Consider the following 27163-nt stretch of genomic DNA (forward strand, 5'->3'; position numbering starts at 1 on the left):
TGCGAAATAAAAAAAATCTAGCGCTTTTCATCTTCTTTCTTTTTCAAATAATTATTTAAAAATTTCGTTGAATTGAAACCTAAGCGCCAGACGGACGTGCAACGTTTTGTGTGTGCTCAGATATCGGAATAGACCGTAGAGACCGAGTTCGTCCCCTCGTGATTGGCTTTTCTTTTGTGTTATTGCGGCGAAGAAGAGGGCGTATTTTTTGTTTTATTTTTATCGAAAATTCCTTTGCGGAGGACACGCTAACTGCATCACAATTTAAAAAAAAAAAATGCTTTTTTTGTTTTGTTTTTTTCCAAGAAATAAGAACCTGATGGCGTCGCAGCACGGGCTGGAACCTATACACAGAGAAACAAAATAAAGGAATCATGATTTTCATTTTTATTTATTTTGCTTTTGACCCAGAGCGCCGATCTACGGCTCTTTCTCTTTGCCCTTTTGTTTCCCAGATCGATTAAGATTAAGGCGAAAGTTTTCTTTTTAGTATGCTCAAAAGCGAAGCTGTGTTGGATAACGCAAAGTTCCGATCCCCTAAAAGGAACAGAGACTATAACAATGTCTCCGTCATGTCGTCTCTCCTGTGCAACATTCCAATAAAAACAAAACAAAAAACAAATACGGGGACACGAACTCCAGTGCCCAATTTTAGTATGACCTTATTACGCAACATCGCTCCAAGGATGAACATCTGCAATCTTACGGTATCAACTGACCGTATCAACTCGTCTTTCGCAAGGGCGGCATTATTTTATTTATTTATTTTTTTTTACAGCCATTGGTTTATTGTTCAAACGTTTCACTGGCTACTGCCTCAGTGGCATCAGCAGAAACTTGCTCGTTTGCCAAAAGCCAATTGAAATACGACGAACGATTAGATTTTTTTTTTGTTGCAATTGTTGAATCATCTATGGACACCGGAAACCCGTTGAAATGTTAGCATAATGCTCGTTAGTAATCGTTATTCTTTACTGGCCAATAATAGTTTGGTGTAGCGTATCGTAAGCGTTTCGAATGAAGGTCGCCTGAGAAAATGCCGGTTCGGTTTCTAAACATCTCCATTTGATTGCTTCATTGAAAGTTATAGCCAATCAGTTTCACGTATGAACAGCATTAGCGAGATACGTTCGTCGTCAGATTCGTTAAATCGCTTTCTATTTTGCACCTCAATTTAATTGATTTGAATCCGTTTCAATTGACTTTGATTTCAGTTGAAAGTGGGAATCGAAGGTGCGTGAAGAGTCACGTCATTCGAGGACTTTCCGTCACGCAATCAATTGCGTCCGCGTTTATCATGCACTTGTTTGCTGTTTGGCAAGTTGCCTGTTGCTTGTCACGTTCGAAATCATTAAAAAAAATTTGATTAGATAATGAATTAAAGCGGTGCAGCTCTTTGGCAACAACAACAATGATGTAATTTTCACGAGCAATGGAAACTTTTGTTATACAAACTGGTTTGACACGATGCAGATTTTCGTTGCGTGTATACGTATATAATATAAAGAATAATAATTATTTAAAAAAAAAGAAGAGAGAGATAAGCAAATAAACGAAGAATGTGGTGGCAACACATTCTTCGCCACGGATGAACCATTTGTAAATGCATTGAAGGCGATTTCGATATTGTTGCGAGTTTTGTGCAGTTCGATTCAATCAGAAATTTGACAGAAGAAAGTTCCCCCCTTCCCCCTCCGATTTCGATGATTTTTTAAGACAAAAATTTGAAAAGAAAAACAAAGTCAAAGCCGAAACATTCACGATGCTCTAAATGCATATAGTTTGTAAGTAGTAGGCCGTTGCGTGTTCGAATTTAAGCCAACACTTTGGCTTTGATCCAGTCGGAATAGGAAGTCACGCGAGTATAAACGCCCGGTTTGTCTTTCTCGGCGCAACGGATACCTGTTCAAAAGTGAACGATTTGATTAGTCAAACCAATCGAAATAAAGTGCACCTTTATTTTTTAAATATATACTCACCCCAAGAAACGATGCCCACTACGGCCCATCGACCCGTAGACATTTGATACATCAACGGTCCGCCGGAATCACCCTGCGAAATGAATCGAAATCATCAGCATCGAACTGCATAATGGCACAAGAGATTTTATTTTAAATAAAAAATGCTTAGACCTACCTGACAAGAATCCTTGCCACCTGCTTTGTATCCGGCGCACAGCTGCTGTTCGCTGATGGGCTGAGTATAAGATTTCTGACAATCGGCCAGCGCCCAAATGGGCAGGATCACTTCCAAAAGAATGTCGCTAGACTGGCCACTGTACGAAGTTGTGCCCCATCCTATTGAAACAAGTCAAATACATCATTCGATTTCAAGTGGAATAGAATTTAAAAAAAAAATTAAAATAAAAGAAAGACCTGTGACGAAGGCGCTTTGACCCTCGAGGACGATATTGGACGGTGGCAAACAAATGGGCCAAATATCGTCGTTGAAAGTGGCTTTCGTTTTCAGTTTGATGAGAGCTATATCGTTCTTGTACGTCCTGCGATCGTACGATTCGTGCATGTAAATCGTCTCCGCCGCGAAATCACGACGAGTTTCGCTCACCTGAGAAAAGTCGTATTCGCCCAGTCGCACCGTCAATTCCTCCGGTTTGAAACTAGACGTCAACATTCATTTTTGTTTACTTCATGATTTCGATGTTATGTCCATTTCTTTTTTAAATGTTTTTTTTTATACTTGTCAACACAGTGGGAGGCCGTCAGAATGTGCTGGTCAGTGATGAGAACTCCTCCACAATACTGGTCCGTCTTGTCGCGAAGCAAAGCGGCCATCCATGGCCATTCACCTTTATCGGCCGGCACACCGCCAACGATCCTCGTCGTTTGTTTCATCAGTTCACCGCAACCTACATCCGTCAATGTTAAAAACATCAATTTCCTCAAGAAACAGATGAAACTATTTTTAAATGATACCTTTTTTAACCGTTGTTACTGTGGTGCTGGGCACAGTTGCGACAACCGTGGTAGGTGGTGGCGCTGCGATGGTGGTCGTGGTTAGAGGCTCGGCTGTCGTGGTCACTGGGGCGAGTGTAGGTGGAGGCGGGGGCGGAGGTTGAGTGGTAAGGACGGTTGGCTGCGTATTGTCTGGACAACACACTCCCATATAACTGTCAACACAAACCAAGTTTAAAACGGCCGGTTTATAAAACAGCTGGAGACTTTGTCTACAGGATTTGTGACTTTGAAATGTTTCAAAGACTTGACATGTCAAATATGTGCATGCAACAAAAAGCACTCACTCGCTGCCGATGGGACAGGCATAACTGAGGAATGAACTCAACGAGGCAATGATTTCGGGCCGGGCACAATGCTGCACAAACCGACAACGACCCGTCTGTCTCAGAGGAGTGAAACACGTCTGGTATGCAAAATCCGGCTACACGTTTCCATGGAATTGTATAGAAAGTGTTGGTTTTTTTATTAGTATTATAATTTAAAAGTTAAGGAAATAACGCGAGTCTTTTACGTTGCCGAATCCTAAATAGTAAGCCCGGCCGGGAATGAATCCTGGTACGTTCATGTCGTACGGGAGCCACAGCATTGACGAACTGTCGATATATTGAGCCCACGTGATTCCTTTGAGTTCTGCAAATAGAAATCCAGTGCAATCAGGGCAATTTAAACTAAAATTGATACATTTCAATTTATCAAATAAAGCCAAGATACTATACAATTAATTTCACTACATCTACGTGCAACTAATAGAAGATTGGAATTCAATTCATTTTTTTTTTCTTTTTAGAAATCACGTGGATTTCTTGTTACTCCAATTGATTGACAATACCGTCAGGTAAGTTGACAGCCTGAGTTGGACGACCTTGCCCGTTTCCGGGTCCGCCTCCTGGCCGACATCGTCGATGATTGGGACGTTGGCGACAAAAGTCTGGATTGCCCGGCGGGAAGAAGTTGTTGGGTCTCGTTCCTTTATTTCGATCCATCCGCGTGGTAGTAGTAGACACGCACGCAAAAAGGATTATTTATTTGTTTAAAAAAAATTAGCATGTTGTTGTTGTTGTTTCAAATTCGACAGTCATCAGGTTATCCTTCACCTTGAAATGAACGCTCTTCATGTCGAACGGGAAATGATCGGGTGACACATCCAACACCGTCCAATTCCAAAAGAATCTGGTCACGCATTCAACATGACCAATACTGAAACCCCCTTAGAAGCCGAGTGTTGTGCAATTGGCATCAGTTAGTAGGTTAAGGTAGAAGTCGAATGGGTTAATCAAGTAGAAACTGTGCTCGTCCAATCAAGTGGTTGTTATAGTTGAAAGAAAGAAGAATCAATCGGTACAGTTAAAAAGCGGGAAAACCTTGTCCTTAATGGTTTGGATAAACAAACTATTCGAGTGAATCAAATAGAAAGCCAGAAGCGCGTTGCCGAAACCATCACCAACCTGGCACGTCGTCGAGGCTCGTCATGCTTGTTATGATCACGTCATTCGACGGTGTTTTAGCGGTTGTCTTTACGGCTTTGCCGCTTGTTTTAGTTTTTTTAGTAGTCGTCGGTTGGCTGGTGGTGGTTGTAACTTTACCGGGGAAACTGACGTCGCCTCCTGGCGGATTGGCCGGCTGGAAGGTAGCGCCGTTATTGCCACCGAAATTGGTCCACGTTTGCGGATTGGCCAGCGCACCCAGATCGATATTGACTCCTCCGTTTTGAGTCGGTCGGGCGAAATTGCTCAACGCTTGATTGAAAATGCCACCAATCAGGCCACCGAACGCGTTGTTGCCGAGCTCCAACTGCTTCCCGCTAGCACTTCCGCCCGGAGCGACTGTAGACGAAGGTCCGGCAGCTGGCCGGCTCAGCGAAGAAAGTAAACTGAACGCGTCAGTTTGCCCAACTGAAAAAAAATGATGAAATGCCATATTTTAATTTGAGTCCATTTCTCGACAACAGGCACCTTGTCCTTAGGTGGAACATTCGATTGAATCCGCGGCCAAAAATTCTAATGCGATTACATTTTTGCTAACGACTTACTGGTGTACACACGAAAGGTATTAGAAAATGCGCGAACATTAAAAACTCGTTAAAAACTTCTTCTAATAGACATGAAAGTATCCCTTTCGCAGAAATAGAAGATATTTCGTAATGCGTGGTTTTCAAATGAATAAAGAAACACAAACGTAATGCCCGAATTGGCAGAGGCACTTTCCGGAATCGAAAGCCCGCAAATCCAAGGATATCAGTTTCCATCTTAGCTGCTCAAGTAAAGGAATAGTCGTCCCTCAAAAAAAAAAAAAAGTAAAGGACCATGTCCAGGTATTTTGTGCGCAGAGACCTCGGCAAGTTGCTGGCCGAGAAAGAGCAAGGACGTCATTTTCTTATCGTTCGAATGACTTCCACCTTGGCTTCTTCTTCTTCCTGATTGCTGGATGTTGACATGGCACAACATGAGAAACAAATTCTTTAGAAAATCAGGCAACGCGGATTTCATGTAAAGACGAACGACGAACGAAAAAAGAAGCGGATAAAATGAAAACATAAGAAAGAAAGAGGAGAAAAAAAAATTTAACCGCCGGCTGTTCTTTTATTACATTGCGCCATACTCTTTTCTCTACCTCCCAGGCCAGAGCCGACTCTTTTCTTCCCCTTTACTTATGTATTCCCTCACGTCGTTATTGTCCAGACAGATTTGCATAAAACCATCGTTACTTCCCTTGGCAAAACCTCAAACTGTTATGCTAAATCAAGTCAATCAATGTAAATGGTTCTAGTAAAATGAGAGACACACCTTGTCGTTTTCTGCGTTCTTTAGGTCCGAACGAAGATTGATAATCAATGTGACCACGGCCGCTGACTATCACCAATTCAGCCATTACAATAAGGCCGATAATTAAGTAGATTCCCTTCCAACGTGATGCACCTGACAACCCTGACATTTCCTGGTTTTTTTTTTGTACACCGTAATCACGCACGAGGCTGAATCCCGTTAATTACCGACAACACTTCAAATCAGACACACGTAATAACCGCACCCCTTTTTTTTTTTTTAAGTCTGATAAACGTTACAATTAAAAAAAGAAGAAATAACAAGGCCGATGGTTGTACGAAAATGTGCTGTTCTGTTTGAAGGGCCTGAAGAGACGCAGTGCAGTCCACCTGCGACACCTTTGGCAGCTGACGAGAGACTGACGCTGTTCAGCATCAAGGGCTTCACTCTGCGTGCTGCACAGCAATGGCCGCTTCAGCTAGAACCTTGACTCTCTTCATTGTATCCTTTTTTATTTTTCCATCTTTCTCCCGTACACCCACACGCATGAACGCTTGGCTGGTGCATTCGTCAGAATTTTCAAGGCCTGTAGAGCTGGGCTCATGGCTTTGATTGAATCACAGGTGTATTCCAGAAAATATGTGTAATTCAAAGACAAAGAGTGGTGATAAAAAGAGGGAAGAGGAGGGAAAGAAAAAAGAGGATGGAAACGAGGGCAGTGAGTTCTTTGACGGAGACTGTCAAAAGAAAAAAAGGAATGAAGGGAAGAGGTTAGGTGAAAAATCTGGACATTGCCTTGAAGGTGTGACAGGTAAGCAAAAAAATAAAATGCAGACCCTTACTCTCATTTTCATTGTCAGGTGTGCTCTAATGACATGGGTTCGAGTTGTGCATAGCCCATGAAAAAAGAAAAAAGAAGGGGAAGTTCGGTTCGGTCCATCTTTTTCTTAGATTCTTTTTTTATGATTATTGACGTCAAAAATTGGTTTGCCAGTTTGAACATTTTGCTGGCTGAAGGTCTTCGTTTTTTGAATCCGGGTTTCCCCCATTTTTCAAGTTGCTGCCCTATCTGCGTACCGGATTCTGGGTGACGGTCTTCCTATGCCACACGAAAAGTGAAAGTTCTTTCATCCCACATGTCTTCGTAGTGCAAATGTCGGGCTTTTCCCCGTTCTGGAAAGAAATGAAAACAAGGCGCAAATAAGAGAGAGAGAGAGAAGAAAAAAGCCTTGACGTCATTTGTTCTTGATTAATTAACTGTTTCCGGTGCACACCTGACGCACTTCAGAGTTTAAGAGAAGTTCGCAAAGAGTCCAACGTAATCACAGAGATTAGATGCGCAAACGTAGAAAGACTTAAACGTTTGGTGACTTAAACGAAAGACCGGCAGACTAGATCTACAAACATCATCAATTGTGGTTTTAGTTCGTTGTGGTTAATAATAAAATTTGAGTTTTATTTGTGGTTATGACGTACAACATGTGATTTTTTTTTTTTTTTATTTTGCACAACTCATGACTCCTCGGGGTTTTCGATGGTAACAGAAAGTTGAGTTGAATGTTGAAATCTCTAACGCACGTTTTGAGTCTTCGGAGTTTCCCAAAATTCCGGGATTTCTGACGAATATGCGTCGTGATCCGGCCACGATAGAAACGCAAGGCCATTTCGAATTGGCAAGGTCCCAATACGATTAATGCGTTATTTGTTTAACGTCCAATTGATTGTTGCCAGTCTTTTGGTAACTTCCGATTGACCAAAAGAAATCCGATGCGATCACCGGAGTGCTATTTCCGAACCTGTCCGGCCATCCGCAAACTACGCATGAGCTTCAATTGCCCATTGAAATTGGCACGCGAGGCTGCAAATGACAGTTTTTGTGATTGTTGACTCTTGTATAAAATTGTTGCTTCATTTTTTCCATTGTCATCATTGCGTTTGCTCCAATTTCCTGGTAAACCATCAGACCTGACGGATGTTGCAATTTCCTTCCGGTTTTCAATGATCGCAGTTGTGCCACACCCGACGAGAACTGGATGATCGGGTATTTCCTCGTGCAATTTTCGTTGTCGATTAAAACAACAACGAAAATTTAAGTTGAATTCCTTCACGTTTCGGCATGTGGCACCATCTCACGATAAGCAACTGAATCAAATTAAATTTTTGAATTTGAAATTCAGTACTAGGGACCGTCACTTCGTTCTGATTAGACTCGAAGGCTCCCGTTGTTTGCGAAGTTTTCGATAGCCTTGGAGAAAAAAGAATTACACAGTATAATCAAAATTGACCGCTAATTTCGATTAAGTTATCGGTATTCTCGTTAAATCAGCCGATTCTTAAAATAAAAGAAAACAAAGTGCTGTTAGCCCCCCAACTTTAAATTTAAATTTTTACGTTCAGTTTAAAAAAAATCTGTGAGGTCAATTGAAAAATAAACTTGATTTCCGTGATTAGCATTCAATTCTGGGTTGAAATCATGTATTTTTAGTAAAATTCTAAAATTTGGCCAAAAATGAAAAAGTGGGAAGGGTATAGCCTTCCTATTTTCGTCAAAATCTGCAAAAATCGACATCTCTAAAAATTTAATAAAAACACACACGTTATACTCGAAATTGAATGCTGATTTCGGCTGGAGTATAAGTTTTCCCGTTAAATGATGTCATTTTTTAATAAAACGCAAGCAAAGTAGTTATAGCGCAAATACCTTTTTAATTGTTAATTACTCAAAAAAGTGGAAGTCCCACATGAAAACAAAGTGCATTTTTGTGATGATCGTTAAACTAAAAATCTAATCAAATTTTTTCTATATTTTAGAAAACATTTAAAGAAAACGAAAAATGTCTGAAAAAGGGGGGGGGGTCGTTCCAATTGTAACACATAAGCGAGTTTTGATGGAATGCCTATCATGAAATTTCCAGCCCATTTTGATTTAGTGAAATTAAATTTTCTTTTTGAAATAGGTCACTAGTAAATCATTCTTTACAGGTGTTCTGATTACATAACGAGCATGGACACCGGATAGCGCTAAAACGTATAGGCATTTCTGGTTCGAACCGGTGGACTCACAGTTTGAAGCCCACTTCTGCTCTTTAGCATACGCGTAGTTTATTATCAAAGCTTGCAAGGATAGATGAAAAACAAGAGGTACGATTATCGTCGTTAAAATGTACAAAAGAAAACAAATATTGGCTGTTTAAGGATAAACAAGACAAACAGAAATCTACTTCTGACATTATCAACGACACCTGAAAAATCCTAGTCGATGTGAGCCGAGAGATCAAGATATGTTTGACCAACTTTCTTCTTATCATCATGTGACGCAATTCGATTTCGAGACAAAACATCCATGACGAACCAGTTGACCGTGAATCTGCAAGAAAAACGCAACTAAATTCTTACCACGCGTGTCCGACTTCCATTTTCAAGGTAAATTCCTACATAAACTATAATAATGAAAAACATTTTATTGAAATTCCGTTGTTCTTCACAACTGTTTAACCTCATTTCAATATAATCAACAAAGAAAATACAAAACAGAAACTAATTTATACGAAATTTCAAATGTTAGAATGAAGTTGTTCTTGCTGGTGATTGGGTTGCTGTTTGGCGCAAGTCAGAGCAAGGTTGTCATGCAGGGCTTCTGGTGGGATTTTTGGAACGACAATTACCCGAATGCATGGGCCGATTACCTGGCAGAGCTATCGCCCAGGCTTGCTGAAATGGGCATCGATTCCGTCTGGGTACCACCGACCATCAAGAATCCCGGCTACTGGGTCGGATACGCACCGTTTGATCACTACGATCTCGGAGACAAGTACCAAAAAGGCTTTACTGGGACGCGCATTGGAACGAAAGACGAACTTCTCCGTATGGTGGCCGTCATGCACGCCAACGGCATTGACGTCATTCAAGACGGGTATTGCATTTTCATTTGCTTTTATGGATTATGTACACAACACATTTTTTATCATCTCTAAACTTGGGGCACACAATCAGCGTACTCAACCACGTGACTGGAGCGGGAGCTGCAGACGGTTCTGGCGGATCAGATCCTGCCGGATGGAACGACAAATACACCAATTTCCGTTACGTCAGTTTTGGCACTCCGGCCACGACGGACACGTCCAGCGATTACCTTTCGCGAGCTGGAAGATTCCCAAAGAATTGGCAAAATTTTCACAACAATCCCGTAATCATTCAAAATCAATGAATAAAACCATTACGATTACGTAACCGTTAGAAATCGGGCTAATTTCCATGCAGGGACATGACTGCAGGGATGGAGACATCTGCGCTGGATATTGGGGCCCTGACGTTTGCTATTATCCGGGCGCTTACGGACAAAGTTCCAACGCCGCCTACAATCCCCCGCAGTCATCCGACTACATGCGCAATGAAATGCGACGATGGCTCATCTGGTACAAGAAGCAAATGGGGATCGACGGATGGAGATTCGACGCTGTCAAGCATTTTTTGCCATCCGCCATGGAGGATTTCCTTTACAATCTGCAGTTCAGCGCCGGATGGGCTAGCGGTGGAGACGAAATGTTTGCCGTAGGCGAGTACGTCGGCGGAGGCGCCGAGTTGGACAATTGGTGCAACAGCGTCCAAAATCGAGCCGGAACTTTTGATTTCGGTCTGCGAGGATCGATTTACGGCATGGTCACTGGCAATGGCTTCTTCGATATGGGATCCATTCCTGGATCTCAACAGGGGAACCGATTGCGGACCGTCCCGTTTGTTAACAATCACGACACATTCAGACCGAAACTCACGGCGGAAGGCAATTACAACGGCTGGGATTCATCTCAAGAATTGGCCGCTCACATCGATCCTTACGACGGACGTCTATCAGCTGCCTACGCCATCGCGTTCGCTGTGGATGGAACTCCAACCGTTTTTATCGAAGATCTCTTTGATTTGGGACAGTTGGGTAATCGATTCACTCACGATCCTAAATCGGCCGCCCAGTTGCCCGTTCGGTCAGACATTGCCAACATCATTTGGTGTCATCAACATCTTCGCTTCAAAGAAGGAGCTTACAAAGTACCGTACGCATCAGGTGATTTGCTAGTCATCGAACGAAGTGCTAAGGCTATCATCGGAATCACCGACAGCTGGACCGTTTGGCAGACGGCCACTGTAGCAACGGATTTCCCGGCAGGAACGGTGTTGAAAGATCATTCCGGAGCCACGGTCGAAACGGCTACTGTCGGTGGAGACAGGAAGGTTACCATCAAAGTGCCACCTTGTAACGGAGAGGCGCTCGGCGGAAGGAGATGTTACGCAATCTGGGGTCCTCTTACGCCACCTGGCTACACACCTGCACAACGTGAAACAACCCAAGAGTGGGAAATGGCCGACGATTTGGGAGATAGTCATCCACTTTCTCTGCAACAAGGCGGCAAACTACCGGCTAATTCCATTGAAACTCGCACGGTCGGAAGGATCTTCGTAGCCGCTTCCTCTCCCGTCACTTTCTATCTTTTCTTGTCCGACTCTTTGAATCCAGTTACTGTTGAATTGTACAATGAAAATACGCTGGTCCACAGTGAATCACCGAGCACCCAAGGAAGTTATACTCCAAATTTCACCGGATGGTACAGTATACATGGATTTCTTTTCCGAGACGTTTGAATCAAATGATTGTTTCATGTTGCGTAACATTTTGTGTGCGTATTTAGGCTGACCGTCAAGGTTAGAAATTCGGAGGCCACATCGCCCGGCCAGGTAGTTTGGGTGGTCATGACATACAAACCACCAGCTCAAGTCACCACGGACCTTTTCGACGCCAAATTGAACGCCACCGGTGACTGGGATCTCTATCACCGAATGGTTAATCGACCACGATCCAAACTTTGAGTTTGAAAGCACATCGCTTTGCTGTTGAGGGAAATTTCTTTCTTATTTCGTCGTTTATTGAAATCAATGAACGATATTTCACCTATAAAAATATAATAATACAATTAACACTATCAAATTGAACTGATATCCTTCATTTAAAAATTACTTGATGTTTCCCCTCATCCGGTGGACAATTAGATTTTCTCAAATGCGTCTATAGTTGACACTAATCGAAGCTCAAAGTCGGACGGGGATAGAAGTGCTGGATAACGTGCCTGTTAAAGACGACCTTGCGCAATCACGGCTACACATAATCGATAAAAACCGTGAAAAGTCATTTTCTTTGCCGATTTTTAACTAACGATAATAACCATAATCACTGGTATACAAGCTCTAATAAAATCATTTCCAGCATTGATTGTTGTGGTTGATTTATTTTAGTAGAACTCCCATAAGGGTTTGTTCTCCATCGATCTGAGTTGCCTCTTTTGCTTGCACTATAGAATCACAATGTGTGCATAGCAATTCGACAAGACAGGGCAGGGCTGTTGGTTTCGAATTTCACCGGAAGACAATGACCAAAATAGGGTTGACCTCTGACTGACAAGACTGTTCCACATTATGTAATAATTCAACTTATCGAGGCTGACCGTCAAGGCTGAAAATTCCGAGGCCACCCCTGCTAATGGTTACGATGGTCATGACACACAAACCGGCATCACAAATCACTGTGAAGCTTTTCGACACCAAGATTAACGTGACAAATTGAACTTTAAACTGCTATATTAAACGGCGAATGGATGATACTTTATCACACGACTTTGTATTGCTAATGTATATTTTTGAAAATTGATTTTAGTTGTGTCTATTGCTTCTTTAACATCACCCATAACACGATTCGCTATAATATAGTTTTTTAATTCGCCGGAAGAGATAATATCGTCAAAGTAGTATTCGTTTTGTTTGTTCTTCATGTCTTTGATTTCCTATAATTCATTGACGCATAGCGCTACGTACCTGATGAGGCATTTCGACTCAAGTGTGATGCTTGTCGCCAACAGTTTTGAACCGAGTAAACACTTAAACGTAAACATGTTTAGTAGAATGTATGTCGACGTTAGAATATATAGTTCACTCGACCTTGTTAAGTACGCGTGCTCTATACGTTTATGGATTTGAACCGGTTTCCTCCAATCTGTTTAACAAAGAATATTTGATCAACATCGTCACGTACCAAGGACGCCTGGAACAAAAATGTAAACAAAGTAAAAACCACGTGCTGAAAACAAATGTTGGACTGTCTATTACCCAACAACTGACTTCCTTTGGTAAACATCGGAGCTTAAGGTAACGATGAACATCAATCCCATATATGCTGATGGTCAAATGATTTCGTCATTTTCGTTTCACGGGCTGCTCAGTATAACTTTAACAATCTTTCCCAAGGACGTGAAATGTGTGAATCGTTTCAAAGGTCACCCTATCGTTTTCCCGAAATCATTCCGAAATGTAGGTCAGTCTCTGTTATATAGTTAAGCCTATTGGATTACGGTTATGTTCCATGACTCTGCCATACTTTATTAGAATTGATTTTAAATCTTACGTTGTCGTTTATTTTACAAGTTTTTTTTTTGAAATAGTGCGTCCAAACAAAATTTAACCGTTTAGCTTGTTCCTATATATATGCAAATACGTCGTGACCGTCAGCGTGTACCAGGAAGGTCACGATCAAGGTGATGCGTCATGACTTTAAATAATTTTGCGAGAGCAACAACTTCGATCGTCCTTGAATTCCAAAAATAACCAGTGCAGATAAAGCTCACATTCTACAAATTATTATCATTTTTCAGAAGGCAGGAAAGTGAAAGCTATAGACTATCTTAACCGACGATAAAAGCACGATATCGAAGACTGGCCTAAATATCACGTCAACTGAACTTATACCGACGTTTGCCCATTGTTACAATCGTTTACATCGAAATACTTTGTTACATTCACTCGTCGCATGTTTCAAGATTTTATTGGGGCTTTTTTTTTTCAGTATACAAAAAGACAACAATGTTCTTAAGAAGAATGCGCGTGTATGGAAATTGCTGACGATGAGTACGACATAAATAACATAACAGGGAACTCGTGCTGGCCATGGCAGATACTAACATTGAAGGAAAAAGACAAATTTAGGAAAATTGAATCATTTCCCAAACGTTAATTGGATGATATTTGGCGGTAGATCCAATCGGAATAAGCCGATACTCTGGTGTAGACACCTGGTTGTCCAGCCACCGCACACTTTCCGTCGATGCCTATTATTCGTTCCAAGGATGACTTAGAATCACGTTTCAAACACCTATATTTTGAAAACAATGATTTGTATACTGTACCCCAGGAAACGATGCCGACTACCGCCCACCGACCTGATTCCATTTTGTACATAAGAGGTCCACCTGAATCGCCCTAAATGTTGTCAACATTTATTAGATAATTCAATATGTCTATGAAACAAGGATGCGTCATTTTCTTTTAAATACATCGCACGCATCTTCACCGCCGTCTTTTGGTCCGGCACAGAACTGATATCGATAGTCGATTGGATCTTGTCTAATGTGGAACACTTGCTCACACTCGTCACGTCTCCAAATGGGCAGATTGGCGTCCAGTAAAACTTCGCTGGGGTAACCACCGTGCGATGTCTTGCCCCAACCTTTTGTTTTTTTTTTTTAGCCAAAGAGTATAAGATAAATCAGGAACAGCACACACATTCACCTAGGGACATCATAAAGAGAAATTTAAATAAACAAAACAAAACTTACCGGCAACGTAGCCGTTCTTGTTTTCTAATTGAACTCCCGGAGGTGGTAAACATATGGGCCAAATGTTACCACTACGTCCGGCTCTGTCACTCATGTCAGCTCTATCCGAAAGTTTTATGACGGCGATGTCGTTGTCGAACGAAGTTTTATTGAACTTTTCGTGCAGTTGAATCGTTTCTACGTCGTGATCCCGCCGGTCGTTGTTGGGCCATCCGAAGTGAAATTCGCCCAGTCTGACGGTGACTTCCTCTATTCGTTTACTGCCGCAAAACAATAAGGAGAAAATCCAATGTCGGAAAAGGTTTGCGTCATCCAAACAAATAAACACGGTAAAACAAAACAAAAACTCACTCGTTTAAACAGTGGGCGGCTGTAAGGACGAACCACTCGTTAATGAGAACTCCCCCACAAAAGAGACGGTTGTTTTGATTAGACGCCAACAATGCGACCATCCATGGCCAGTCGTTTTGACCTCGCTTGCCTTCATCTCGATTCTCTCCGCATCCTGGTAATGATTGGTAAGCGGAAGTGGCCCTCTGGGCAATATATATTTGCATTCAACGGTGAGGTAAACAGATGAGCTAACCAACCTTTGAATGGCAATTTGAGACCATTGGCTTGACTGAGCTTCACAGAAAAATCCACCGCCACCTGCCGCTGATGGATGAGGTCGCCGCCAGCTTCCTTGGCGCCCACGGTAGAAGTGAGCATCTTAAACACATCACCACCACTGGACAGAACAAAGAAGAGGGCAGTAAGCTCGCGCAGAAAATCATCTTCTTCCTCGGGCGATAATGCCTCGGAATGTTTCGCATCCGGCAGCCGGATAAAGCCCGAATGTTTGCTGAACAAAACAAAACAGGCGGCCATAAAATCAAGAAGGCGATCATCGTCGCTGTTGCCTTTTAATCTTCTGCCAGCCTGCGCTGGTTTGAAGCCGTTGTCTTTCAGTAAATAATACGCGGCCACTAAATGGGTGGCCAGGCGGATGTCTGTCGCTTTCCACGCAGGATCGCGATCTTTGGCCGAATCACTGAAACCGCCGTCTTTGCGCAGCATGCTGATCAGCGTTACTAAATGAGAACGGAGCGTGGTGGATCTCTCGACCGATGCTCCGACGGCCGCCATCCGATCCTTCATCGCCGTTGAAGATGTCTTGGTCACGATCCTTTTCACTCTCCACAAAGCATCTGCCGTTAAAAAAGGATCTTCGTCTTCGGCGAAAAAACAAAACAAAACAAATTCAAATGAAACGGGAAACAGGTTGTTGGAACGATGGCAAATGTTAATTAGAAATATACTCTAACCTGGTTGCTCAGAGGTAGAGTCTTGTTGTAACCAGTGCGTCATTTTGCTACCGGTGGTCGCTACGATGAACAACAACACCAAACACACACAAGACCTGGCGCTGTCTAATTGCATTGATCGTTTCGATGTAAACAAGTTATTTGACTATATCAACCGCAATCAATAGAACTGTTGTACGATGAGCGCAATATCGATGGCGATTCGGCCCGAGCAGAGGCTCAAGAGCGACTGACTGCAGCTGGTGGACCGAGAATGCTCAAAAGGAAAGTGAACTGGCTTGTTGATTTTTTCTTTTTTTTTATCAAGGACTTGCGTTTGTTATGAACAGCGTGTATAGCGTAATAGATGAATACTGGTTAGTCTCTTGCACGTATGCTGTAGCAAGGTAGATGTCCTTGACTGCTTCAGTTCTGTTTGGCTTGTTGCCGTCCGCATCCAATGCGCCCGCCGGCTTACTCGTTCAGCAACTAGCAAAAAATAAAAACATTTAGCACAACAAAAAAAAAACTATTTACACATTAGCAAAAGAACATTAATCAGATGACTGGTTATTATCTTTTGTTTGGAATTACGAAAGCAGGTTCATCTTGGATCTTGTATACGTGACGACTTCATCCCTATATATAGAGCCTCAGCAGTATTTGGCAACTACGTCCTGGAACTCATCGTCGTTCGTCATTCTTTCGTTCGCTGAATGCTGCCCAAACATATAAATTTGCATACGGTCTATTCTTTGTTATACTTGCAAATGTTGCTGCAGTTATCCATCTTATCTATAGTGGATTCCAAATACAGGTACGTTGCCCTCTCTCGAGAGAGTTTCTGTGTTTTGATGATTGTATCATATTTTTCATTTAAAGTAGCAGCACACCGTTGGCTATATGGCGAAATATAGGGATAGAGGAATTACGTGTGCCTTATCCGATTATACTTTTACAAGTGAAGAGACCGTAAAAGGAATTGCTTAAACATTGGACGCCAACAACAGATTCGTTTTCTTTTGTGCTTTTGCGGTTTGCTTCTTTCGAGGAAAGACATAGAGAAATGAACGAAAGGGAAAGAAGAAGAAAGAAAAAGGAGCTACGTATACAGCACTTTATTTCGCATGAGTCACGCATCGGTAATGAGACGAAAATGTCAGTCATTAGATGATTGTTCTCCGACCAAAGTCACGATAGTGCGGTTCTCGCTTTTACTCTTGCGCTGTATACAATACGCGAAAGATGCAATCGGAATTAATTGGTTCGAAAGGTTGAGATGGTGTCAAAATAGCCACGAGCGTTTTAACCTCCATACCAAGAAAATAAAAGTGAGATTTTTTTTTTTTTACTGATGAGATTGCCAGTGAGAGAGTTGAATGTGCGGTTGGAACCTTGGCCTTTATTTTTGGCGCATAAACGCGTGGATTACCGTGAAATTTGGCAAACGATTCTAGATATGCAGAGCAACGGGATAACGTTGCTTAAGAATCCCTGAGTTCGTTCCTTTTGATGTAAAGATAGTCAGAACGTAGAAAAAGGAAAACGTGACTGGGGAATGTTTTTCCGAAAGCGAAAGGGCAAAAAACCTGTTTTTTTCTCCGGCTACTCTGTTGTTTGCTCATTATTCATTTGGAATTGTGACAGACGTTCCCTTTTGTGCGAAAACGTGTTGGCTTGACACTCATCGCCTGACGCAGTGAAATTTTTTTGATTTCTATTTTTCTTTATTTTTTTTTCTAGCAAAAGAAATAGATACGCACGTAAACTTGTGAGCGGCCACACAACGGATCGAACGAATCAGCCACTAATGACGGGCGTCCTTTCAATTCTATCGAAAATGATTCAGAGTTTCTATTGCGCCCTGTATGGTGTGGAAGCAATGACGTTGCAGTTACTTGAATATTTCATCAGCATTTCCTTTACCAACGAAGTTTAGCCTGAAATTCAAGCAGGACATGAAAAAAAGGCTCAGCTGTTTGTAAACAAAGCCTAAGCAAATCATGGTAACACAACAGTTTCAAGATAACAATATCTATATACATTAAAATAGAATGACGATTGACGCACGGAGCTCGTTCTGAGGTATTTGAGAACAGAATAATGAAGCCAAACAACAACAAAAAATGTCGCAGTAGGATAACGTCCGAGTTAGTCCGGGATAAATAAAGTGATGCCTGGATCCGGCCAACTACAAGTTTTTTTAACTGTATATGCCAATGGTGGCGCAAGAATCAAAACCCGAATGTAGAAACCCAATCGATAAGCTCCAATGTAGATTAAGAAGCATGGGAGATACTTTATAAATGACAGCTTTCTCTCCATGTCAAGCACACAGTTAAACAACCTAGTTACAAAATGAAGTGCATCCTCTTGGTAGTAGCTATCTTGGCTTGCGTTGCCGGTATAAGTTTCAATGAAATGCGATATTGCAAAAACTGTATTGATTAATCAAATGTTTTTTTTTAAATAAATTGTATAGCATTCCCGAACACTCGGATGACCTTGCCTCGCTTGCCTCTTTCGGTGTTGATGAGCGGCAGATTCCAACTGATTCCGGATGAGAAAATTGTTGGTGGAACCCAAGTCGCTCCCAATTCCCTCCCTTTCCAGGTTTCGCTGCAGAGACGTGGACTTTTGGCTAACAGCGCAGTAACAAACAAAATTCTTTTGCAATCATAACTTTGGGAATTGTATTTCAAATTCTTTATGAAATTTCAAAAGTATTCGCACATCTGCGGTGGCTCCATCCTAGACGCATCCACTATTCTCAATGCCGCTCATTGTGTTGATGGGTAACCAATTATTAAACAATTCAAAGGATAATTTGTTACTTAATAGGATTATTTTTTTGTTTTAAACCCTAATAGTGCCAACGTTGCCAGACTTCGTGTCGTCGCCGGTGAACACAGCCTGTCGCAAGTCAGCGGAGACGAACAGATTTCCGCCGTCTCAAGTTTCACCATGAACGCCAACTACAGCTCGGCAACTTACGAGAATGACATCTCTCTGATTTTCGTAAGCATTTTAAAACGAAACATGATTCTATGAAGCTGCCATAACCTTTGTGTGGCAGATTTGTCTCAGTTTATAATTCACAATTCATTTAATTTAGTTGACTACGCCTTTTGACCTGAGCGTTGCCACTGCTAAGCCCGTCAACTTACCTGCCCCTGTTGCCGAATTCGACCCACCTGCTGGAACCATCATCACCGTTTCCGGATGGGGAACCACAAGCGTAAGAACTCAGACCTGTCCATTTTTTTTGTGTGTGTGCATATTTAAATAGGGTTTTATGTTTTTATTGAATGCGTAGGAGGGAGGCAGCATCTCGGATGTGCTCCTCAGCGTCGATATTCCCGTCATCTCTGATGCTGATTGTAGCGCTGCTTACGGAGGCTCTGTAACTTCTTCCATGATGTGCGCTGGAGGACCGAACGGTGAGTTCATCCGTCCCAAACAGGGACTATGATCATTTTTTTAAAGAATGAATTGATTTCAATGTTTTTGCTCAGGTGGTATCGACTCTTGCCAAGGTGACTCTGGCGGCCCACTCTTCACTGGCACTGGTGTCGAAGCCGTCCAGCACGGTATCGTTTCCTGGGGTCAGGGTTGTGCCCAGGCCGCTTATCCTGGTAAGAATTTTAACAAATCGCGAAGCTTTGCTTGTTTCTTTGATTTCATATTGATGGTCTCTTTTTACGTGAACAGGTGTTTACACTCAGGTGTCTTATTTCCTTGACTGGATCGCTGCCAACCGAGGTTAATGACGAATGTAAGAGTGTGCATCCTTCTGTAGCACTTCTATGTCTGTGGACACATTCGTTGAAACGTGAAATGCTGTGCTTGTTTGCTAATATGAATACAACAACAAAATGAATAATAGCTGCTTCGTCATTTGTTTGTTGCTGGTCGATAAAGAATCAATCACCGTCACGTAGGAAAGTTGTGCAAGGTGATCATTCAACGCTATTCAGTTATCTTCTGCGGGGACGAAACGACGCGTATAATTGCTCCTTCAAATGATGTTCTTTCGTCGTTAAATTGAAAGATGTACATTTCAATATTTTTGTGTTGTGTGCTTGTTGCGTTGCGTTTGTTTGTCAATATTTAGGCAGGTGATAACGAACAAATAAAAGAACCACGATAACCGTGGTGATTAAAGGTTGAGTTGTATAGCTCCGTTGCTCAGCATCGAGGTCTTTCCAAACTTCGTTAGTGGTGTTGGATTTTACCACCGTATCATACATGTATAGATTATGCCCATAAGCCACCACTCCCAATGACAGACGTATCTTGTACTTAAAAAGCAAAAATAGGTGGACAGCTGTATAACTTGCCCAACCTCCTTAAAATGAAAATAAAACAAGATAGAAAATTCGAGAACTATACCACAGGGGGGGGGGGGCAATGGAATCATCTGTTTGATAGAAATGAATTCGCTGTTCCGGAATACGATTACTGATCGCATATACGCCAAGATTTCTTGATTTATTTTCATAACAAATAATTGCCCCCACCAAATTGCAACAGTCTTGTTTATTCAAATAAGCTATACGTGAACAAAGTACGCTGGAACTAAACGTAAAGATTTATCGCTGATAAGACGCCGTGCAGCTATAAAAATATGATGAAAACGCAGCACGAAAAACGAACCAACGACAGTGTAGACAGCTGATTTCAGCCAAGATGAAGTACTTCGTTCTTGTCACGCTATTTGCCTATGGCTGGGGTAGGGTCACTATGCATTACAAGTAACAGAATTCCTAGGAATTGTTTATTAATCTAAAAAAACAAAATAAAAACATTAATCACATAAAACCGGCAGCTGTATACGATGCACTAACACATGTATTCTTGTAACCTATATATATATCGTTACAGCTGGTCCGCAACGCAGAATTTTGCCTCAAATTCCGATGAAAGACATTATGGGAGGTTACAAGATGACATCGTCCGACAAAATCATCGGTGGAACTGAAGTTGTCCCCAATTCGCTGCCTTTCCAAGTTTCGATACAAAGAGGAAGCGCCGGCGTTTACACGCAATCATGCGGAGGGTCCATTCTAAACGAAACCACCATTTTAACCGCCGCTCACTGCGTCGATGGGTAAGTTTGGCCAATTGGGCAAAACAACATAGCCATCATTTTTTTAAAGAATATTAATCGGCACAAATGCCACTGTAGTTGATGCGAATCGAAACTCACAGGGTCGCTAAACATTTTGTTTAAATATGCTCAGAGCCGTGGTGAGAGCTCTTCGCATTGTCGCTGGTGAGCACAGCTTGAACGAAGAAAGCGGCCTCGAACAAAACAGGGACGTTCTAGTCTATTTGATGCATCCTCGCTACATTGCGTCTACATGGGAAGATGATATTGCCCTTATTTTGGTAATTCGCAAATAGATTTGAGCCAACCTATGGTCTTTATCGATGCCATCAGTGCGCAGTTCCCTATATAACGAAATGGTTTTAATTCAAATATTGGATTGCGTCTTTTGATTGAAAGTTAACCGAGCCGTTGGATCTGAGCGTTCCGTCCGCCAAACCGATTAACCTTCCACCTCCTACGGCTGAATATGATCCTCCCGCTGGAACCATTTTCACTGTCTCAGGATGGGGAACTACCAGAGTGAGTTGTTTCGTACTTGAGCATAATTGTAAATCAAATACACAATTTGCACACACTTTTTAAAAGTATAGACATGTAAAATAGCATTACACACAGCAATCAATGATTTTTACGAATCGTATGTAGTACGGAGCTCTTCTTGTCTCCGACGTTCTTCTGAGTGTTGACGTCCCCGTCGTTGCTGATGTCGATTGCGATGCTTATTACGGAGGCACACCTGCAGAACCCCAAGTATATCCGTCCATGCTTTGCGCTGGAAATACCACCAATGGTAATGTTATATGATCTTGATGTTACTAAGGCTGGCACAGAAACAGACTTTAATTAAACTACATTCATTGAATTACATGTATTGTTTTGAATTGGGTTTTCATATAGGTGGCATGGATGCATGTCAAGGTGATTCCGGAGGTCCACTCTTTGCCGGAACTGGTGAAACGGCTGTCCAGCACGGCATCGTCTCTTGGGGACGCAGTTGCGCTGAACCCCAATGGCCAGGTAATTATTTATTTGTCATTGATTTTTTGAAAACGCTATAATTTTCCTTCCTTTTTTTTTCTCAGGTGTTTACACCCAGGTGTCATACTTCATCGAATGGATCGCACTTGTCATGCAATAATAAGTTGCAATTTGTTATACGTTTTCTCTATCGTATCTTAACTTGTATTGATGCTTACACAATCACGTTATGATTTCATGGGGTTCGCAAGAGAAGCATATGTAACTGAAATTATATAACAATAAAATATCAAAGTAGCAAAGTTTAGACTAGAAAACGTTGTAGGGATTTAGAAACAAAAGATTACGGTCACGTGTCAGTCACAGAGTATATTTTCCCAAATCGACCTTTGAATTAAATTCTAACTCATGCTTTTCTAAATGGGCAATATCGCTATTTGTAAAAAATCGATTCATTTTGGAAGTCAACCCGCTCTGATTTCGATAGCTTACCCAACACGTATAACCTACCTCACCTACGTAAGCAAATTCCGTTTGAAATGCATGACCGAGAGAAACGAGACGACACTCATTGTTTAATATTTTCGAATGTAGAAGACTACCGGGTGTTACCTAATAGCCTTTCAATTGACGAGAGCCCATCGTTGTCAAATCGCCCTCATACTCAGGTTTTGTCACTGATAACAGCCTCAATCTATTTGGAAGAGTTTAGATGCTGAAAGCGGGGCTTGAGTAACAGCACTCGTCAGTAACTGCAACTAGCTTTAAGATGAAGTTAGTCCTTCTAGCTACCCTTCTTACCTGCGCCTGGGGTGAGTCCCTCACTTCTTGCTACATGCCATTTTTCAAGTTTCTCGATCTCTTTTTTATCAAGAAAATGATTGATTCTCATTTGCTAACGCGATTATACAGCCGCTCCTCAGCGAATGCCACGTCTGCCGCTGGATGTTATCCTAAAGGGTCGGATGCAAAGGCCAATCTCGTCTGGCAGGATTCTTGGTGGAACTGAAGTCGTCCCCAACTCGCTGCCCTTTCAAGTGTCTCTACAACGACGAGATGCTAACGGTATTTACTCACAGGTGGGTGGTGGATCTATCCTGGATGAAACCACAATTTTGAACGCTGCTCATGGAGTTGTCGGGTAATCAGCAATTGAAAAACAAAGAAGATGATGCGATTCGATTGTGCTATTATATTATGCTATTACGCAGAATCACGAGCTTTGCTGATTTCCGTATTGTTGCCGGGGAGCACAGTCTGTCCGTCGATAGCGGCCTCGAACAGATCCGCCAAGTGTCAGCCATTCTGCCACACCCCGGCTTTGATGACATCACTTATGAAGATGACATATCCCTTATTTTCGTGAGTTGAATTAGATTGATACTATTACGCTCAAATGTCTGACGTAACGGTGCTGCCTTTAGTCGTCATCTATAGTTAATACTAATGGGTGTGTTCCAATAATATTTTCAGCTGGCCGAGCCTCTGGACCTCACCGTTGCCTCCGCCAAGTCGATCACCTTACCACCCCCTACTTCTGAATTAGACCCTCCTGCTGGGTTAATGGTTACCGTTTCCGGATGGGGAACTACCACCGTACGAGTTCTCATAATTATAACATTTCAGCAGCACACATTCACCATAATTGTAATAGACTTGGTTTCTATAGGCTGATGGAACCATTTCGGACGTCCTTCGCAGCGTTGATGTTCCAGTTATTGCCGACACGGAGTGCGATCTTGCTTACGGCGGAAACGACAATTACATAGCCGTGTTCCCCTCCATGATGTGCGCCGGTGACACAATCAACAGTAATACCAATAACAGCACGAAATAGATGACTCATATAGGCAAGTGTGTCATTCCCATTTCTTTTGTGTCTTGATGTAGGTCGTATTAACTATTGCCCAGGTGATTCTGGCGGACCACTTTTCACTGGAACCGGTGCTGATGCTGTTCAACATGGAATCATTTCATGGGGACAGGCTTGCACTTACTCCCAATTCCCAGGTAAAATGTCATCATCATCACCGAGACTGAACGTGTGTTCCTTTTATTATAACTTTCGTAACATCTTCTATGGTTGTATTTCGCTATTTCTAGGTGTCTACACCCAAGTATCTTACTATCTTGACTGGATTGCTGCAAACAGACGCTAAACCTGTTTTGTGTATTCCATTCATTTTGCCTGAATACAAAAGTCGGCTAAATTCTGACACAATTACAGTTTTTTTGGTTTTTGACTGTTAAGTGGCACGAGAAACAGAATCGAGTTTACACAATCCAATTTTATTGACTTGCATTTACCTATGACAAAATGGGTGAAGAATCTAATTCAATTGCAACGACGTGTTGGCTGAATATTCGTGGGAATAAGCAACGGTATAAAAATTAAAACTTATGTACGTGAGGCGTTGAACTGAAAAAGACAATACAGCGTCCTTTGAACGATACGTTAAACTCAGTGACCGTATATATGTGATTCGGGATTTATCACATACGACTTTCTTAAGTTTTCACTTGTTTACCAAATGACTGATGATGGACGGGGGGGACTCGTGGCGGATCCAATGCTCTGCCCAAAGGTCTGTCCAAGACCTGTCGAAAACAGATCATCTATTGATAGGTTATCTTTATTTTGTAGGAGCAATAGGCATAATGTGTCGTTAGAAGACGGATGTGTATAAAATGATAATGAGATAAACAACAACAAACATTGGAAAGTGTACCAATACTCGCAGCCATTTTCTTTTGTATACAGAAAACGAATATTTTTTACAAAACCATGGTTTTCTTTTAACTAATTTAGTCAATGATACAAGCCTCTAATTGCACGAAATTTCACAAATTCGCAGTTTGCATAAAAATCGTCGTTAAAAATAAAACTCGGGTAGCTAATTTTACGAAAACGATGTTGGTAAAAGCTACTGGCAATGGCATCTAGAATTATTTGAATGGGATATATCGAATGATTATTAAGTGCAGCAAATAATTGCTATATATTCGATATTAAACAGATGACCTGCACGAATCGTGTTCGAACCATTTCCAAACTATAGGGCCGGGTAAGTGCATCAATAAATATAGACTTAAGTTAATATAAAAGACAAACAATGAATCGATCTGTGAACCGAAAAAGGGGGTGGTTTACAAATGGATCTATTTGTCAATAAGGCACTGGAGATAGAACGAATCATTTGAAGACGTAAACCAACTATCCGACTTGTGCCCGATAACGATCGAAAACACCAAGAGGTATAAATGTGGAAACACGATTCGTATGCCAGCACTCGTCAATCGCTCCTGCCAGCCAAGATGAAGTTCGTCATTCTAGCCACTCTCCTCGCCTGCGCCTGGGGTAAGTTCACAATCAAACCTATATTCCCTGAAAATCATTGAAACTATTTTTGATTGCAGCTGCCCCTCAGCGCATGGTTATGCCCCGTCTGCCGGCCTCGGTCATCATGAAGGGCAAATACCAGCTGATCCCATCCAACAAGATCGTCGGTGGAGTTGAGGTTGTCCCCAACTCTCTGCCCTTCCAGGTCTCACTCCAGCGTAGGAGTCTTGCTGGTACCTACTCGCAGTCGTGCGGTGGATCCATCCTTGACGAGCTTACCATCCTTGATGCCGCTCACTGCATTGCTGGGTAGGCAATTAAACTATATCCCATTTTTATCTTTTGTTTTCTTTTGTTTTCGTGTATGGGTATATGGAGGCTAATGAACGTGTGTAACATTACAGAGCCAACATCGACAACTTGCGTATCGTCGCCGGTGAACACAGCCTGTCCGTTGATAGCGGTCTTGAGCAGAACCGCCTGATTTCTCGCACTGCCACCCACCCCCGTTACAACAGCGCCACATACGAGGATGACATCTCCCTCCTTTTCGTAAGCTCTTCTTTCTATCATTTATCCGTGCAAGGATTGTCGATGAACGAGTGTGTGTTTTTCTTATGCTGACTAACGACAGTAATTGTTCTAAACTGTTTTACAGTTGGATGCCCCATTGGACCTGAGCGTTCCATCTGCCAAGGCCATTGCCCTGCCACCACCTACCAGCGAATTGGATCCTCCCGCAGGACTCATCATCACCGTTTCCGGATGGGGAACCACTAGCGTGAGTGCTTGAATCAGAATACTTGTAGACTTCGTTACCAATATTATTGTTGTTGTTGCTTTCTTTTTCTTATTCCATTATCTGATGTAGTCTGGTGGAAGCATCTCTGACGTCCTTCGCGCTGTTGATATCCCCGTCGTCTCCGATGCTGACTGCGACGCTGCTTACGGAGGTAAAAACTTAATTACACATTTATTCATTAATTTATTTCATCGGACATATTTTTTTTTAATTTAATTTAGGCACTGCCAGCGCCCCAGCCGTCTTCCCATCCATGATGTGCGCTGGTGACACCACCAACGGTAATTCTTGAATTCCTATACTTGGTTGACAGATACACAAGGAAATTTAAAAACGGGAGACGAGACAACTTGACAAACCAATTTTTTACTCTGTGAACAGGTGGCATCGACTCTTGCCAAGGTGACTCTGGCGGCCCACTCTTCACTGGCACTGGTGCCGACGCCGTCCAGCACGGTATCGTTTCATGGGGCCAGGGCTGCGCTTTTGCCCGATTCCCAGGTAAAAACTCATTTAGATTTTTCTTCTTCGGCTATTGTTTTCTCTTGCATTTTATCCTTCCATCATTGCTCTTAACTTAATTGTCTTCTTAAATTCGTTTAGGTGTTTACACCCAGGTTTCTTACTTCCTTGACTGGATCGCTGCTGCCCGAGGTTAAAGAAAACGACTTCTGTGTTTTACCATCTTTACATCAGAACACTGTCGTCTCTCCATAATTCTATTCGTTGGAAAGTTCCCTTGGTCGGACGAAATAAACATGCAAACATCATGTTCTTAAATGTGTCTAAGTTTGTCAACAGCTGTCTTGCATAATTAAACGTGAAAAAAATAAATAATAAGCCTAGTACAACACCGTGTACACACCAACGATAAGGACTGATGCATCACAACAAATGTTAAACAATTAAGTGAAATTTTCAAAAGATTTCATTTTAAAGCCTAGTTTACAGACTCGTACGACAGTCGTACATAGCACGTTTTAAAATGGATTTATCATTAAAACAAAAATTGCCTTTGAGAATACTTAACGCATTAAGTAAAACTATAGAGTCTTTATTAAACGTATACAAAGGTATCCACACTCGGTTCCAATCCGTAAGCTCTTATCATCGGTGTGGACTTTCAACTTAAAAGCAGGTCTAGTCTTCTGATGTGCGTGAAAACGTCCCCCATCTGTTTCCGTGCGTCATTTTCTAAAATGACAGCCGGATCTTAAAACAACGACCTATTACTATCCAATATCTTTCTGGCGTTT

The 27163-nt window shown here is 42.0% G+C and overlaps 7 protein-coding genes across 9 annotated transcripts; 5 read left to right on the forward strand and 2 right to left on the reverse strand.

Moving 5' to 3' along the window:
• Positions 1 to 1395: 1395 nt before the first annotated feature.
• LOC116916674 (proclotting enzyme) lies at positions 1396 to 6168 on the reverse strand. Of its 2 annotated transcripts, XM_032921973.2 has the most exons (11): positions 5759 to 6168; positions 4559 to 4867; positions 3805 to 3942; positions 3487 to 3605; positions 3260 to 3396; positions 2934 to 3127; positions 2698 to 2866; positions 2376 to 2617; positions 2137 to 2297; positions 1980 to 2052; positions 1396 to 1902 (listed from the first exon to the last, which is right to left on the reverse strand). In XM_032921973.2, the coding sequence occupies exons 1-11, from the start codon at positions 5904 to 5906 to the stop codon at positions 1814 to 1816; spliced, it is 1779 nt and encodes a 592-aa protein (XP_032777864.2). In that variant the 5' UTR covers positions 5907 to 6168; the 3' UTR covers positions 1396 to 1813. The 2 variants fall into 2 exon arrangements, with proteins under 2 accessions (XP_032777864.2, XP_045025759.1); XM_045169824.1 differs by lacking the exons at positions 3805 to 3942; positions 4559 to 4867; positions 5759 to 6168 and adding an exon at positions 4421 to 4553.
• Positions 6169 to 9001: 2833 nt separating this feature from the next.
• On the forward strand, positions 9002 to 11719 carry LOC116916653 (alpha-amylase). Its single transcript, XM_032921940.2, has 5 exons — positions 9002 to 9160; positions 9303 to 9650; positions 9731 to 9923; positions 9998 to 11334; positions 11419 to 11719. Exons 2-5 carry the CDS (start codon positions 9304 to 9306, stop codon positions 11594 to 11596), a joined length of 2055 nt encoding a protein of 684 aa, XP_032777831.2. The 5' UTR covers positions 9002 to 9160; position 9303; the 3' UTR covers positions 11597 to 11719.
• A 1863-nt stretch (positions 11720 to 13582) lies between these two features.
• LOC116933989 (serine protease 30) lies at positions 13583 to 15968 on the reverse strand. Of its 2 annotated transcripts, none has more exons than XM_032941630.2 (7): positions 15696 to 15968; positions 14979 to 15596; positions 14740 to 14893; positions 14389 to 14648; positions 14107 to 14279; positions 13960 to 14032; positions 13583 to 13881 (listed from the first exon to the last, which is right to left on the reverse strand). In XM_032941630.2, the coding sequence occupies exons 1-7, from the start codon at positions 15808 to 15810 to the stop codon at positions 13784 to 13786; spliced, it is 1491 nt and encodes a 496-aa protein (XP_032797521.1). In that variant the 5' UTR covers positions 15811 to 15968; the 3' UTR covers positions 13583 to 13783. The 2 variants fall into 2 exon arrangements, with proteins under 2 accessions (XP_032797521.1, XP_032797520.1); XM_032941629.2 differs by having other exon boundaries at positions 14979 to 15602; positions 15696 to 15967.
• A 1949-nt stretch (positions 15969 to 17917) lies between these two features.
• Positions 17918 to 19559, forward strand: LOC116933990 (trypsin-1). The gene is made up of 8 exons (XM_032941631.2): positions 17918 to 18078; positions 18157 to 18326; positions 18399 to 18469; positions 18545 to 18692; positions 18790 to 18912; positions 18991 to 19114; positions 19190 to 19309; positions 19386 to 19559. Exons 1-8 carry the CDS (start codon positions 18033 to 18035, stop codon positions 19439 to 19441), a joined length of 858 nt encoding a protein of 285 aa, XP_032797522.2. The 5' UTR covers positions 17918 to 18032; the 3' UTR covers positions 19442 to 19559.
• A 765-nt stretch (positions 19560 to 20324) lies between these two features.
• LOC116916751 (trypsin-1) lies at positions 20325 to 22067 on the forward strand. Its single transcript, XM_032922091.2, has 7 exons — positions 20325 to 20406; positions 20559 to 20784; positions 20918 to 21065; positions 21184 to 21306; positions 21433 to 21577; positions 21685 to 21804; positions 21870 to 22067. The coding sequence occupies exons 1-7, from the start codon at positions 20364 to 20366 to the stop codon at positions 21923 to 21925; spliced, it is 861 nt and encodes a 286-aa protein (XP_032777982.2). The 5' UTR covers positions 20325 to 20363; the 3' UTR covers positions 21926 to 22067.
• Positions 22068 to 22421: 354 nt separating this feature from the next.
• Positions 22422 to 23960, forward strand: LOC116933991 (trypsin-1). The gene is made up of 7 exons (XM_032941632.2): positions 22422 to 22577; positions 22678 to 22906; positions 22977 to 23127; positions 23239 to 23361; positions 23435 to 23576; positions 23656 to 23775; positions 23869 to 23960. The coding sequence occupies exons 1-7, from the start codon at positions 22535 to 22537 to the stop codon at positions 23922 to 23924; spliced, it is 864 nt and encodes a 287-aa protein (XP_032797523.1). The 5' UTR covers positions 22422 to 22534; the 3' UTR covers positions 23925 to 23960.
• A 1001-nt stretch (positions 23961 to 24961) lies between these two features.
• Positions 24962 to 26755, forward strand: LOC116916699 (trypsin-1). The gene is made up of 8 exons (XM_045169843.1): positions 24962 to 25123; positions 25183 to 25414; positions 25510 to 25657; positions 25764 to 25886; positions 25977 to 26058; positions 26129 to 26188; positions 26289 to 26408; positions 26511 to 26755. The coding sequence occupies exons 1-8, from the start codon at positions 25027 to 25029 to the stop codon at positions 26564 to 26566; spliced, it is 918 nt and encodes a 305-aa protein (XP_045025778.1). The 5' UTR covers positions 24962 to 25026; the 3' UTR covers positions 26567 to 26755.
• Positions 26756 to 27163: the final 408 nt, after the last annotated feature.

This window comes from Daphnia magna, linkage group LG2 (genome assembly GCF_020631705.1).
Source record: "Daphnia magna isolate NIES linkage group LG2, ASM2063170v1.1, whole genome shotgun sequence".
In the NCBI taxonomy this organism is placed as follows: domain Eukaryota; kingdom Metazoa; phylum Arthropoda; class Branchiopoda; order Diplostraca; family Daphniidae; genus Daphnia; species Daphnia magna.